At 36.2% G+C, this 13,945-nt stretch overlaps 1 protein-coding gene across 5 annotated transcripts in view; it reads right to left on the bottom strand.

Annotated features, from left to right (window-relative positions):
• Positions 1 to 13,945, bottom strand: part of LOC102094856 (kinase non-catalytic C-lobe domain-containing protein 1) — a 63,329-nt gene that overhangs the window by 35,661 nt on the left and 13,723 nt on the right. For 3 of the 5 annotated variants that reach the window (XR_010473470.1, XR_002419399.2, XM_005506975.4), the window contains exons 4-6: positions 4,896 to 5,042; positions 2,948 to 3,065; positions 1,573 to 2,594 (exon numbers count right to left, since the gene is read on the bottom strand). Coding sequence is in view for 2 of the 5 variants with exons in the window: in XM_005506975.4 (XP_005507032.2) it covers positions 1,573 to 2,594; positions 2,948 to 3,065; positions 4,896 to 5,042 (1,287 nt within the window). In the remaining 3 variants the exon portion in view is untranslated. Of the gene's footprint in view, positions 1 to 1,572; positions 2,595 to 2,947; positions 3,066 to 4,895; positions 5,043 to 9,971; positions 11,059 to 13,945 lie in introns of those variants that run through there. The other 2 variants (XM_065067267.1, XR_010473471.1) reach the window with 2 other exon arrangements.

The following is a 13,945-nucleotide window of genomic DNA, read 5'->3' as shown; positions in this document are numbered from 1 at the left end:
CTATGAAATGAAGCAGGTTCATGTAAATCCAGAGTAACAAATAACATAGCAAGAGCAGGAGACTTTGCAATTATTATAAATTCAATTATTACTTTGTACTCTCTTCCGAATATTTAAGGTTGCATAGTCCAGAGAAGGAAGGGGAGGGGAAAAAAAAGAAAAGGATGTGTCTACAATAAATGGATCTTTTCCCAGAGTCTAAAGAATGCACCTGCAGGATTTAAAAATTAAATAAAGGACTCAATATGCATACAATGAATAACTCCCTCAGAGAGCAAAACCATGCCATGTGGTACTTGTCCGTATTTACTATTCTCCTGCACTATGAATTTAATAAATGCACATGCTTCTGAGGGGAGAAGAAACAGGTAAGTGAAAAAAAGCAGTTAGAACAATCTTCAGTGCTGCCTTGATTTTCTTTCACTATGATGAACCAAAGGCTCTTTACACGCTTGACAGTCCTAGGTTACTACTCAGGTGGAGGTGTTTGGGCAAGGTGAAAAGAGGGATGGACGCAGACTGAAAACAACACCAGATGCCACTGCTTGGAATGGCTGGAAGACAGGCTATTAGGCAAGGAGAGCAAGGCTGAATTGCCAGTAAAGTAAGGAAAATACCTGACATCTTCACCTAGGCATAACTGCTGGAAATGAAATGTGTGAAGTTTGTGCTGCTCATTTTTATCAAGCCACAGCAAGGCTGGAGAAGCATCAGCCATCCTGCATTTCTAGGCAGTAGCTCTCCCATCACATGGACTGTTCACATCTCTTTAAGTGTGGCAAAAGAGAAAACCATCTAGTCAGAGACCAAACTTGTCCACCCTGAGAGTATGTAATTTGAGCAGAGACTGTACTACAGCTATCTGTCAACAAATTCTACTATACTAATTATCGGTTTTCCCTCTTCTTATTTGGCTATTTATAAAGATGAAATGCTTGAGACAACATATCCATAATATTGTGCACATATTTGAATTCTATACATAACAAGCACAGAGGTGGTAATTTAAGAACACAGAACAGATACAGCATATGTACAATTCTCAAAAACTTAAATGCACATGTAGATTAAAAAAAAAAAAAGTTGGAAACTTTTCACCTCCTGAAGCAGATGGGATATTGCCATTGATTTCTATGAGGTCAGGTTTACAGTCAGGAACTGCAATTTTCAGAAGCACCTGGGAGGCTGACTGCAACGTAGTGAACTTTATGCATTGACAGTAATGGAGAGTTAAAAATCTACATACATGTTGGTAATGTTCCCTTACAAATGTAATCAACTATTAAGTATGTTGCTCTAACACACTAGCAAGTATAGTTCATTTGTAAAAAAAAATAAAATGACAGTTAATTTTGCAATAGCATAAATATCATCATAGCACTTCACCTTTAAAGAGGAAAAAAGGATCGCAATGTTTCCAATATTAACTCTTAAAGTGTGCAGACTAGCAAAATGAGATTTTCCAGGATGCTAAGGAGGGTGAATAGGGAAGCAATCACACACTATTTAAGTCATTTCATCTCCACATAAGTGACTACAACAACTATATAACGAAGACTTTATTTTTACTACCTGCTCATTACTTTTGATTTCTGACCCTCTGCCACCACAAAGATTATCTTCATTATTGTTTGTGCTCATCCCACCGTTGCTTAATTCTGGAGACCTAATTAGGTTTGATCCATATCTGTTCCCACTGGGTTTTGTCGTTAACACTGAAGCCATCTTGTTAAAATGTGGTAAAGCATTTTCATTTGACCCTTGAAAAGTTTCAGAAGAGTCTTCCAATGCCATGTAATTGTCTAGCATTTTCGTCCCAGCAATTGATTGATTTAGGCCTTTTAGCATGCCAGCTGTATTTGGCATTTCAGAGGTAGCATCAGAACAGTCTTCTTTGTGATCAGATGAAGCAAAACCTATCTTTTTACCATTAATAAGTGACATATGTTCTTCTAGATTCATGCCAGACACCTGTGTGCACACACACTGAGCTTCTAAATGATGATCATTAACCTGGTGATTCTTTGGTTCTATTTCTGGTGGATTACTAACAGCAAATGAATTAAGATTTCCCTTTGAAAAACCAACCTCATTATTATTGTCTAGAGGTAGTGACTCTTGTGTTAGCAAGTGATTTTTCCTAGCTAGTGGTCCACTGTTGGTTACAGAAGTAAAAAAGTTATTTGTATCCCCAGGTTCAAGTGGTAGCTTTGGGAAGGTTTTAATTTTTCTCAAAGAACCTTTCTTAAAAATGCCATCTCTTTCCAGGTCAATAACACATGATTTTATATCCAGAGCAAGACTAGCAAAACTGTCAGTATACACTGCACGTTTGTCCTCTTCTTTGCTCTTTTTAGCTTGAGTTGCAAGTTGAGAATGTTGAGTTTTCTTATTATCCAGATCATTTTGCATTTCCTTTAAACCACTTTCTCTGCCAGTTACCATAGTAACTACAGAAGAGTCCTTATGACAGGCAGCTGTCACATCTTCCACTGCAGACGAACCACCTGCTATGTTGTTTTGCTCATTTGAATGTATTTTAGATCCCAAACTTCTCTGACACATTCTTCCCTTCCACATGTTATCACAGACATCTAGATGCAAAAACAGATGCTTACATTAAATGTGTATTTAAACCTTCTAATCTTTCCTAGTACATCTTTATATTGCTTTTTCTGCCACTGCTGTTACGTATCTTCAGTATGTTACACAAATTATTTCTGGACAAGTGACTTTTAATCATAAAAGATACTCTAAATATATTAATTATGCTAATTAAAAGTTGTATGTTCCCTGTTCCCCAGCCCAAATTCACAAATATTTAATAACGACTTTTTGATATCTAGTAAGGAACCCATAACAGGAAAGTACACAAACTTAGTATTTTAAAAATAATTAGATTTGTCAGTCAATCTATAGTCCCAGAGTAAATACATTTTAAGGTTACCTTGAGAAGCACCAAATGATTCAATTGAAAGAACCCTTCTTCCAACGGCAGATAGGCTTCGGCAAATACTACTCGATGAAGCAATCTTCAGTTTTTCTTCACATAATGACAAAATGCTCTAGAGAAAATTACCGTTAAATACTTGTTTAATAATGAATAGATTTGTGAATTTTAACTAAAGTGAATCATGTTAACTCACACAGTACATCTGAGTTTATACAATGCTACATCTGAGGTCTTTCTTGCACTGTTCATTATACTGTGTGTTTCTATTATGTGGTTGAATTAATTTCTCATTTTTACCATGGGCTATCACAAAATTATTTAACACAGTTCAAGTTTTAGCCTACAGTTAGAACACTAAGAACAACTGATAAAAACTAATAATATTAATGTTATCCTTTATGTATAACAAGATGTAAAAAGCTAGAGTGCAGATTATTTTTTGAACAGCCACTGATTCACTTAAACTGAGTGACACAGGCAGGATGATGGATGTTTTTATTACTGAAACTACATTAAAAGTAAATCCTAAATTTTTTAAAAACTGCAGAATACAATTAGCTAAAAAGCTTCATTCCCAATTAGAAAAAACGGTCATTATCAGATAACAAGAAGAAACACTATTACATATCTCTAAACTGTAGCCTGAGCACCATTTGATGGCATTAGCACTGGTCTCACACACAATTAACTACAGACATTCTCACATTTGAAAAAAACCTGTCATTATGGGCAGAAAGTAGAAGAGAGCTGCCTTTTCAAATGCATCCCACTGTGTCATCAGTAACTGTTCCTAAATAAAACACCAATGAGACCTCATACAGCTCCAAGGAGCTGCTCTTACACCCCATTAACCTGCTCAACTGCTCTTCTGCTATTGTGAATGGAAGGCAGAAATTGGCTCTGTTGGTTCACAGATCCAAGAAGGACAGGAAAAAGTGAGGCAGATATCCAGCTGTGCTGGAGTTAAGTGAAAAGCCCAGAACAATCTATGGGTTTTCCCTCCATTCAGCTGCCCTCACTCCTTTCCACCCAAGAAAGGGCTCAGTGGAAAAGAAATGGAAAAGAGAACACATAGTCACAAAGTGACCTTCATATATTACTCTAAACCAGCCTTGACTGACCCCTATTTTTGGTCTGATTTAAGCAGTCAGACCAGTCTGGGACTTCAGACCAGCTGGAGATGACAGGGGGTGTTACACAATCCCTTTCCTGATGATGCTTGAAAGTAAAGGACTAGAAATACAGGAGCTGATCGAACAGACTCTATGTCAGGAACGGTCTCCTGCCTGGGCAGTCCTCGACCAGGGAGCCACTATTATTTGCTTTGGGGAAAGGAATCTAATCATTCTTCTGTTGTGGCACTCTTTCTGAAAAGTGCTGATTATAGGTGCTATATAATTTAGAATATACACTTGGGGAAAAAAAAATAAACCAATTAATATCTAATCAAATGCTACATAGCATTTATATATTTACAGAAAAACTAGTTAGTAGTAATGCTTTGCACAACACTGCTTTGAACATGCCAAGGAACAGAAGTTTCCTGGTGCGTGACTCCCTCCATCTCTTTCTTAAATGCAACCTAAACATCATTTCAGACATCATACAAATTCCACAGCATAACATTTGTGCTCTTACTTCTAATTGACACTCTCTCTAATCTCAATATTAAAGGCGAAGAAACAATTAAGAGAAAATGTAGATCCACAAGTGTATTCACCCAACCTTTTTAAAAATCAAAGAATTGTGAAACATGTACATCTGCTTTTCAGGTTCTATCTCCATTAGAGTACAGAGGAAGAATTTCTGCTGAGTTTGGGAAACCTCAGCTTACTTGCAAAATCTGAGCATATTACATATAAAGATCATCTCTCTATTAATGAGCACACAGAAATATTTGTGTCATTTTTTTAAAACAGAAAAATATGTAGGGCTGTTTTACCTCAATATCTGGCCTATTTTCAGGATTCTCTTCTTGCATTTGTTCCAGTAGAGTATGCAGATCTTTCCCAAATTCTGATTCTGTCTCAGGTTCTACTATATATTCTATTGCTGCTTTCAATGTTGCACCTAAAGAATAGATGTGTGCCTGCATGAAGTTTAAAAGAAGCCATTAAATATGCTACCGGTTTTCTCTCTCTCCTGCAAAAAAAAAGCTCTGAGATCACAAGGGATGCAGCTTAAATAGTTTTCATTTTTAACTTGTAAGTAATAGTTTACTGGAAAGGTGGTATAATTTAAACAGGAGGAACAAAACTGCTTTGGGTGATATGCTTGTTACAAACAAAAAGAAATAACCATGTGGGGTCCAACTAGAACCCCTTTTATTCCTCACCAATAATAAGTATTACAATTTTTCATTGGTTACAGCTAAATATAAAACTCAGCCCCTCTGTACATGCAAGTAATATTTAAATTAGAAGCATGCTGGGAGATTGAAATGGCATTCCTCTTACTAAGGAAAAAAATAATTTCACAAAAATAGTATCTTATAAGTGTTATAAAGCATTAAGAAACTGAGCAGAAACAATATAGAATGAAATTTCTTGTCTCTGAAGACACTTACAGAAGAGTTTAAAGAAATACTCCATGTTTGTCACCTTTGCTTCTCTGCAAGCCCACAGCCTTGTGATGAGCACCAATACAAAAGGAGGTGAGCCAACAACTTTCTTAAATCTAGTGCTAATGCATTAGATTTGTCATACAACACAGCAACATCTTAATTTTAGAAGTTTTCCTCTTAAAAAAATCCCGACCTTTTCAGATCTGCTTTAGTAGTAATAGTAGTATACCCATAATGGCCTGCGTTTTGTTTTTATGTTCCATTCAGAGAACACAATTCAGTGAAATTTATAAGCCAGACAAATGCAAATTTGTGTAAACATCTAAATGGTGACACAGTGCAGACAGGAATTCAAGCGTACTGAACAATGTGCTCTCAGGCTTACAAATACATAATTAAAAGGATGACCATATTTTTACATTAAACCTGGTTGTACTAATGCATTTGCTGTATGCTTTATGATCTTTCATCCTAGAAAGAAGACTGACTCTAAGATCAAAAGTAATTTCCTCCCTGCACCCCCCCCGGTTTTCTCATTAAGGTGTAGTATAGTCTCTAAATCGCACAAAGAGGAAGTGACTTGTTTGACAGGTATGGATATATATTTACTTTCCAGTGCGGCAGGGAACCCCCATGAAACAGAGTGCAACACAACCGCATTAGGAAGCACAGTGTATGTGAGCAGGTAGCCCGGCAGTTCCACTTCTCCCCCTTCCTCCATGGCCCCACAAGCCAAGAAAGCACAAAATAGTGCTGACTGCTGGATGTAAAGCCTCGATTTACCCTTGAGACATATCAACATCAGGACAAAAGTCAGAAAAACAAACTATATGTCATCTGATCTAAAAAGGGAAGATCAAAACTTATTGCAAAGCAGTAATTTCAGTCTCAGATTTTTCACTATTACACAACTTCACCATTAAGCAGAAGAGGTAACTCAAGACTTTCACTTTTGTTTTGAGAATCTCAGAGGAACTCAGACAGAAATTGTTACAATTTTTATTTTGATTTAGCAGAAGAATGAATGCCATTCATCTATTCCAAGAGTCTGAAGGGTTACTCCCACCCATGCCCCCCACCCTCCCATCCCCCTTCACAACTTTAATCTACTATAACCCACTTAGTGACAGGAGCCCAACTGAACTACACTATGCACACAATGATGTTTGTCTTTTTTTTTTTTTTGGTAAGGTAAACCAGGCCATGTTGGCAAAAGGATATGAAACTATGAAGCCTGAGCAAATAACCCACTAAGAGGTGATGGGAAGACAGTTATTTCTTCATACTTCCTGAAGTTACAACTACCCCCACCCATACTTATTTCAGCTGCAGAAAATGATCTACACTCAGGACTAGTGAAGCTACACACAAAGGAAGTACAACTGCTACTAATAAATATTTAGAGGATGGTGGTCTTACAGTCTGCACAAGTTAATTTTAGGTATAAATTAACACCTTTCTAAGCCTGCCCATGACTGAAGGCCAGTAACTGCCCTAAAAAAAAAAATAAAGTCTAGATTTATACTTTAGTATATTCCAATCCATGGAAGGAGTTTAACCAAAATTCCTCCCACAGCATCCAAGAATTTAGGAAGATTTTCTTTGTTTCCTGCAGTTATTTTCATCAGTGAAAAGGATGTGTAGAGTGTAGAACTTATCCCTTTATTTTGATATTAAATACTGCTTCAGTAAGTTATATAATTTTGTGTTTCACAACAGATGGCATAACAAAACTGGACATAAAAAAGAACAAGGAAACAAACTCCTAAAAGCATAATACAGCTCTATTTAAAGGACCTTCTGTATAATTGTAACATTGTACTTTGGTAGTTTAATACATTCAATGTTAGTAAGCTATTCCATGTACTTTATATGATCTACAAGAAGTGACAAATTGACTTTATTAAAGACATTAATCACTCCTGTAAGAACTGAAGGAAAAAAACCCCGTAACATACAAGTTATTGACATACACTATGCAGACCAAGCAATGTCAGAACAGCAGGTGAAATAATGTCACGTAGTGTGGGGACACTTTTGAATTTAGAAGGTACTTCTGAATAGAATAACCCCTGTATACCACTCCTAACACCTGAAATGGGTAGAAGAATTGCTTTATTAGGAAAAAAACTGCTTTTATACTCTAACATCTGCTACATTACTGACACCAAGCTTCACTGATTATACTTTAAAGACAATATATTGCTTATGTGTTTTTACATCATGAAGCAAAATTAAGCAACACATTACATTTGTACTCTGTCAGAAAATCTTGCAGTTCTATTTATTCAGTGTAGTGTTCTATTTATAGAAATGCTAAGGTTAACAACCCACATCAAGAGATGGGATGTAGCCATGAAAGAAGAATTAAAAATAGTTTACCTCAAACTGTCAGCTTACTTGACATATTTTTTGTTTCCCTGTTTGGCATTCAACAAACAGAATACTTCTAGGAAACTCAGTGAACTAAGACATGGATGGAAGAAATTCTTGTTCTTGCCTTCTCCTTGTTCATTTCAAAAGTGGTAATTTACATGTGTCTACAGGCATCACTTTTGAGGCTATTTTATCATTTGTACATCACCTAGATGTTTAAGCCTCTCCAGAGATATGCATGTCATCCCTCAGCATCTGATTTAATTTTCAGAATGCAGTGTCTCTTCCAAATACATAGTGCATAAGACTAAGCAAAGAGTTTATCTCATCTTCTCTCATTAGGAAATATACCAGAAATGAAGTATTTCTTATAATACAGAAGAATAAGAAAGCATTTTTTAATATAATCTCCCTATATACAGCTCAAATACCAATTCTAGGAGCAGGATAGAAAGATGAGAAACTTTATTTTCAGGGGGTAAAAATTCCCTTTTGACAAACTTTCTTTATCCACATGAGGATGGATGTGGACATTATAGGACACAGAAATAGGAAGGGCAGAGCAACATATTACCTCATCCCACTTTTTCCAGTTAATTTCTATTCACTGTGGGGTATAACTCATATCCACTAGTCTGCCTTTAAAAGCACAAGTGTCTTTGAGATGCAAGCCGATATGTTTCAATACCTTCCATTTTGCTGTCCTGTTTTAAAGGAGTTCACTGTATCCCTTCCTGTACAAGGGAAGGCCACTCTTGTATTGAAATTATTTTCCCTGGACAGAAAAGTGTTCTGTTGAGATACTTCCTTTTTCCTGACATCCAGGAAAGCCAGTTTTGAACATGGCAATTTCCATTACCATACCTCGTAATTAATAACTTCCATGGTTAATATTCCAACATTTATGGTTAATATTCCAACACAACCTTAAGTCTCCTGTCTGAACGGGAGCAACGAGAAGATCAGTTTGTGATCGTCCACTAGGTGGGGCGTTCCCCAAGCTTATGCATCAAATCAGCTGCTTCTACTTTCCACATTGTTTAGTCTTAGGAAGAAAATTTCTCTTTTCAGCAAAGGAGAGCAAGATGGTAAGTGCAAAAAATAAACCAAATTCCTAAGTATAAATATCTAATGCTTACTACTGCTCTCAATGAAAACAATCTCACAATTAAGCTAAGGTTTTTTGAGTGTGTTATAAGGAAAATAAACAAATAGGAAAGGGCATGAAACAATTTTCCTTCTCCTGGGCAACAAGCAAAGATTGGCACTGTATTGGCAGGTAGGAATTTTCTTAAGGAATTAAGAGGGTTTTTCTTCCCAGTAAAGATTTTTTCCTTAGTTTTTGGAAAAAACTTCATCTGATTTAAATCTAGCTAAGGAGAACAGTTTTTGAATTACAGGAACTGTTGCATTGGAGGATAATAATAGCTGATAAATAGCATTCATTTCAAGAGAAATCCAAAAGGAAAAAAGCAAACAGAAAACCAAAACAAAACAACCTCGTCACAATTCCTAAAGATACTTTAAAATTAAAGAATTAATGCAATTTGTTACAAAAACCCACATAGACCACACTGGCAAAGTTGCACTACAATATTAGCTTTAAAAAAGATAGAGGGAAAGGGAGGAAGTCACACTAGGAAACTGGATCTCCACCTTTGGTCTTAAAGAGTACACCTACTCTTAGCCCAAAGTTAGTAAGTGTAACAAGAATCATAGGTAAAACCATAATTGTATGCATCACTGGGAAAGACATCATGGAAATAACATGCCCTTTAAAAATCAAAATGGCAACACGAAGAAAAGATGTTTGAGAAAAGTCACAAGTATGATTTATGGTCCAGAAAACCTTCCTTTCAGTAACAGGCTAAGTAACCTCATGTGTTTCAGAGAAAAATTTGAAGGTCACAAGCATACAAGTAGCTTCAAATCAAGCTAACTTCTGATACTGGAGCAGTTTCCAAGACAAAAACATATAACAAGGCTCAAAAGTGAAAAAAAGAAAAACAGATAAAAATTCCAAAGGTGAAGATACTACATATTTTAAAAGCGTTCAGGCTAAGTACTGGAAGCACTTACCAAGGGAGAGGATAGCTTCTGCCATCATGTTAAAATTTTATATCATGACTGAAATATATTTAAAAATCCTCCTGTCAGTTCCAATCAAAAGTTACTCGGCTTGCTGCATGCCATTTTATGACCATTTAACACTATAGGAAGTGAAATCAGAGAATAGTAATGATCTGCACTGGTTTTAAAATCTGCAAATCTAAAGATCAGGAGAGGAAGTAAAAGCTCCAAGCCTACAAAGTGTGACAGAGGCTCTGTTGTATTACTGCTTTGCAGGGCTAAAGAACTAAGCTTCTATAGGAACTCATACTCACAAACATGACAGAAAAAAGCTGACAAAAGAGCTTTTGAACAGTGACTGCATAAGCATTATGGCATATTGCAATTATGAACATTGAGATTTCACTAAGTTCAGAAATGTAGGTCTTCAGCAGAACTGAAAAAGACAGACCATAATAGAACTAATACTTCCTGTAATATATTTCTCACTAAATGATAAGCTATAGGAATAGTGTAAGGCAGTTTTTGGTTTTGACATGCATAGCTAACCCTTCCTTGCTTTGCAGTTTTTTCTTTTTTTTTTTTTTTACTGAGATTGCTTCACGTATAAAGAAGTTTCCACAGAATCACAGAATGTCAGGGATTGGAAGTGACCCCAAAAGATCATCCAGTCCAATCCCTCTGCCAGAGCAGGAACACCCAGATGAGGTTACGCAGGAAGGCATCCAGGTGGGTTTTGAATGTCTCCAGAGTAGGAGACTCCACAACCCCCCTGGGCAGCCTGTTCCAGTGTCTGTCACCCTCACTGAGAAGAAGTTTCCTCTCATATTTAAGTGGAACCTCTTGTGTTCCAGTTTGAACTCTTTACCCCTTGTCTTACCATTGGGTGTCACCAAGAAGAGCCTGGCTCCATCCTCGTGACACTCACCTTTTCACAATTCAAAGCATCTAAAGATTCCACAAATGAAAGTTTCAGTGTTGTTATAAAACTCAAAGTTTTATAAACAAATACAAGCTAATGCTTGAGAAAATTACTATTTTGAGAAAACATTGAGGAAAAAAAGACATAGGTAAATATTAAATGTACTTATTCTAAAATGCACTACTTTTATGCAAAAGAGTCAGACAGTAATATACTTCAGCCACAAAATGAAAGGGAAATAGGCCTATTATTTTTAATACTTTCCTTCATTACAAATGGACTAAATGCCTTTCTGCATAACTGTAATTACTGGAAGGTGCTGTATTAGCTATTAGCTTTTTATTAATTTGGCACTTTGGATGTGTACATAATTAGTCAGCAGAATGTGCTAAAAGTGCTAAACCACTGTAGACTGTTCACAAAACACATGCTCTAGCTTGAATTGGTAGCAAATGCTGGAAAAACACCATTTTCAAACAAAGCTATAATTGCAGTTTATCCCTTCTCTACAGTTGCTACTCAGCTTCGTCTGAAAAAATTCTTCCCCAAAAGACTGCTAAAATGATGGGCACAAAAATGCATCCACAGGTCAGATTTTCTCAAATAATCTGATCACAGCTGAAGTTTTCAGGTATTTCAGTTTGCAAATTGCCTTTTAATTTACCTAACAACTGCCAGCTTTCAAGTTTGAATACGTTCTTAGGCAAACGTCAGGTGACCAGCTTATATCACAAAACATAAGCAAGGCTTCATGGATACAATAATCTAAAAAGCAATGCTACAACAACATAAGGAGCAATGAAACAAGTAAAATCTAAACACACTTGAAAACAGCATGAATCACATATTATGGTTGAATGCCCCTACATTTTAATATGTTTTGGTTTGTCGTGACCTCTGTTTATATAATTCAGTTTGAACTGAGAAACTCTACCTAGTATATCAGTCTAATCTCATTGTTTTGTAGTTGCAGGCTTCTTGTCTGTAAATGGTCCACGACAACTGTTTTATCTCCATGAAGTTGTCTAAGTTTTATCCACCTGCAGCTATGTTTTGCAGCAAGAACTTCCACAACTTACTACTTCACAAAGAAGTATTTCCTCTTGTTTGAGTCCACAGGTGTTCATGTCATTGTTGCCACCTACTTCTTCATTTACGAGGGCTTGCAAATACTCCCTCTGTGGCTACTGCTGCTTCACAGCCTTTTAGCATAGCATCTCCTTTAGGGCATTCTTTTCCAGGCTAAAAAATATTACTGTTCTCAATTGTTATTTCAAGCTTTTTTTTTTAAATGCTGTAGCTAAGGAGAATCACGTGGGTGACAACCATTTTGTCAATCCCGAAGGCTCTGTTGATTAAATCTCGATAGACCTATGATGATCTAATTCACAGTGAAAACTGAACTAGTCTCAAGATTTTATCTGGAGATTGGGAAGTCATCCATTCTTCTACCTACTTCTAAGTCAATCTGTTCCTGAACCTTTCAGAGAGGCAGTGGTATTTATGAATGTTCTCATGCACTAGTGGAATGGCTTTATTTTCAGTTCATATAAATGCTAGAAATTAATTGTTATTGTCCCAGAGAGTATAAAGTCTCCAGATCCAGTCTAGCAATGACCATGGATCTTTCAGTGACCTGAATATCCATGTAAAACAGAAATAAAATTAATGAAAGAGAAAACTTTTGATATCAAGTAATGACAAGGAATAATTTTGCTGGAGGTCTTCACGTTGCCTTTAAGGGTTCAGGCTTACATTTCAAAAGCATTTTCAAACATTCTAAAACGTAAATTATTGAAATAAGCAGAGAGTGCTATAGAAAATTAAGTTCTAGCAGGAAGACCAGCATGATGATGGGTTCAAAGACATGAGTTTGAATGGTAACACCAAAAACTGGCAGGTAACTCTACCAGGACCAAGGAAGACAACTTAATCCATAGTTGAGAAAGTGTCAGTACTAGTCAGAGGAGTTTATGTGGAAGATTCTGGAGACAAAAAAAAACTATTGAAAACATTTGTTTATCTTTAACATTATAGAGCCTGGAGTTTTATGACACTGCACAATGATAACAGGAGAAACCAATCTGTCCTCTTTTTCATAGGTTTTTGCTCATGATGGGAACTATCTGCAAATTTACTCAACACTTGTCCTCAGGCTTCTAAAAGAGCAAACTTCAACCACCACAAGAACCAACTGTTAAGACAGACCACCAAGTACTCTTTTCACTCCCACTCTTTCTCTCACAAAACAAAAATCCTTAAATAAGCTGATCTGAAAAATGCTTTTGTACATCAGGGATAATCTCCCTCAATCTTAAGGAAAAAATACATATCTTAGTTTTGATAATGCCTTCTTACAGGAACCTAATAGCTGAGTATAAACCTGAAATCCTACATATTTTCATTGAGCAGGTTACTTATACCGTTATATATTTCTATTCTGAGGACATTTTTCTGCCTAAAAGACAGACTATTCCTGATAAAAAAACAGAAGTCACTCTGTCAAAAGTTGTGTTTCAGGCTTAGAGGCAAAACTGTAAAAATACCAGCAATGTGCTCAAAAAGCCAGCTAGAAAAGACTAATATGACAACTTCACAAGCCCAACTTCAGAACTAAGCAACAAGCTGTAGTTTTTTGAAATAATCAAATAATAAACTCTAAGGTATTTTATACACTAAAAAAGAAAAAAAAAAAAAAAAAAGACTGGCTTCATATTCTTCCTTTGGGTAGCCTTTTGTATAAAGCAACTAAAGGTTGATACTTGCTCAGTACTAAGTTCCTGAATAGAACCTCAACTGGGTTGATGATGTAAAAGCGAGAGCAGGAGGATTCCATTTCCTCTTCTATAGCACAGCAGAGGCATAGGTAATCAAATAAAAGTAATTTATTTTTGTCACAGAAGGAACAGACAGCTTTAAATAACACTCAGAAGACAGACTGGTTTTGACTACAGGAGGAGATAAGTTACCATTTACTGATGACAAGCCTTGCTGCTTTTATATAGAATTAGTCTCAAGAGGAAGCAAAGCAAATTAAGGGAAACAGAACTCAAGAAGAAGG

The sequence above is a fragment of the Columba livia genome, chromosome 6, assembly GCF_036013475.1.
Source record: "Columba livia isolate bColLiv1 breed racing homer chromosome 6, bColLiv1.pat.W.v2, whole genome shotgun sequence".
Lineage (NCBI taxonomy): Eukaryota > Metazoa > Chordata > Aves > Columbiformes > Columbidae > Columba > Columba livia.
The sequence above is the reverse complement of the archived record's forward strand: the minus strand, read 5'-3'. Positions and strand labels throughout refer to the sequence as shown.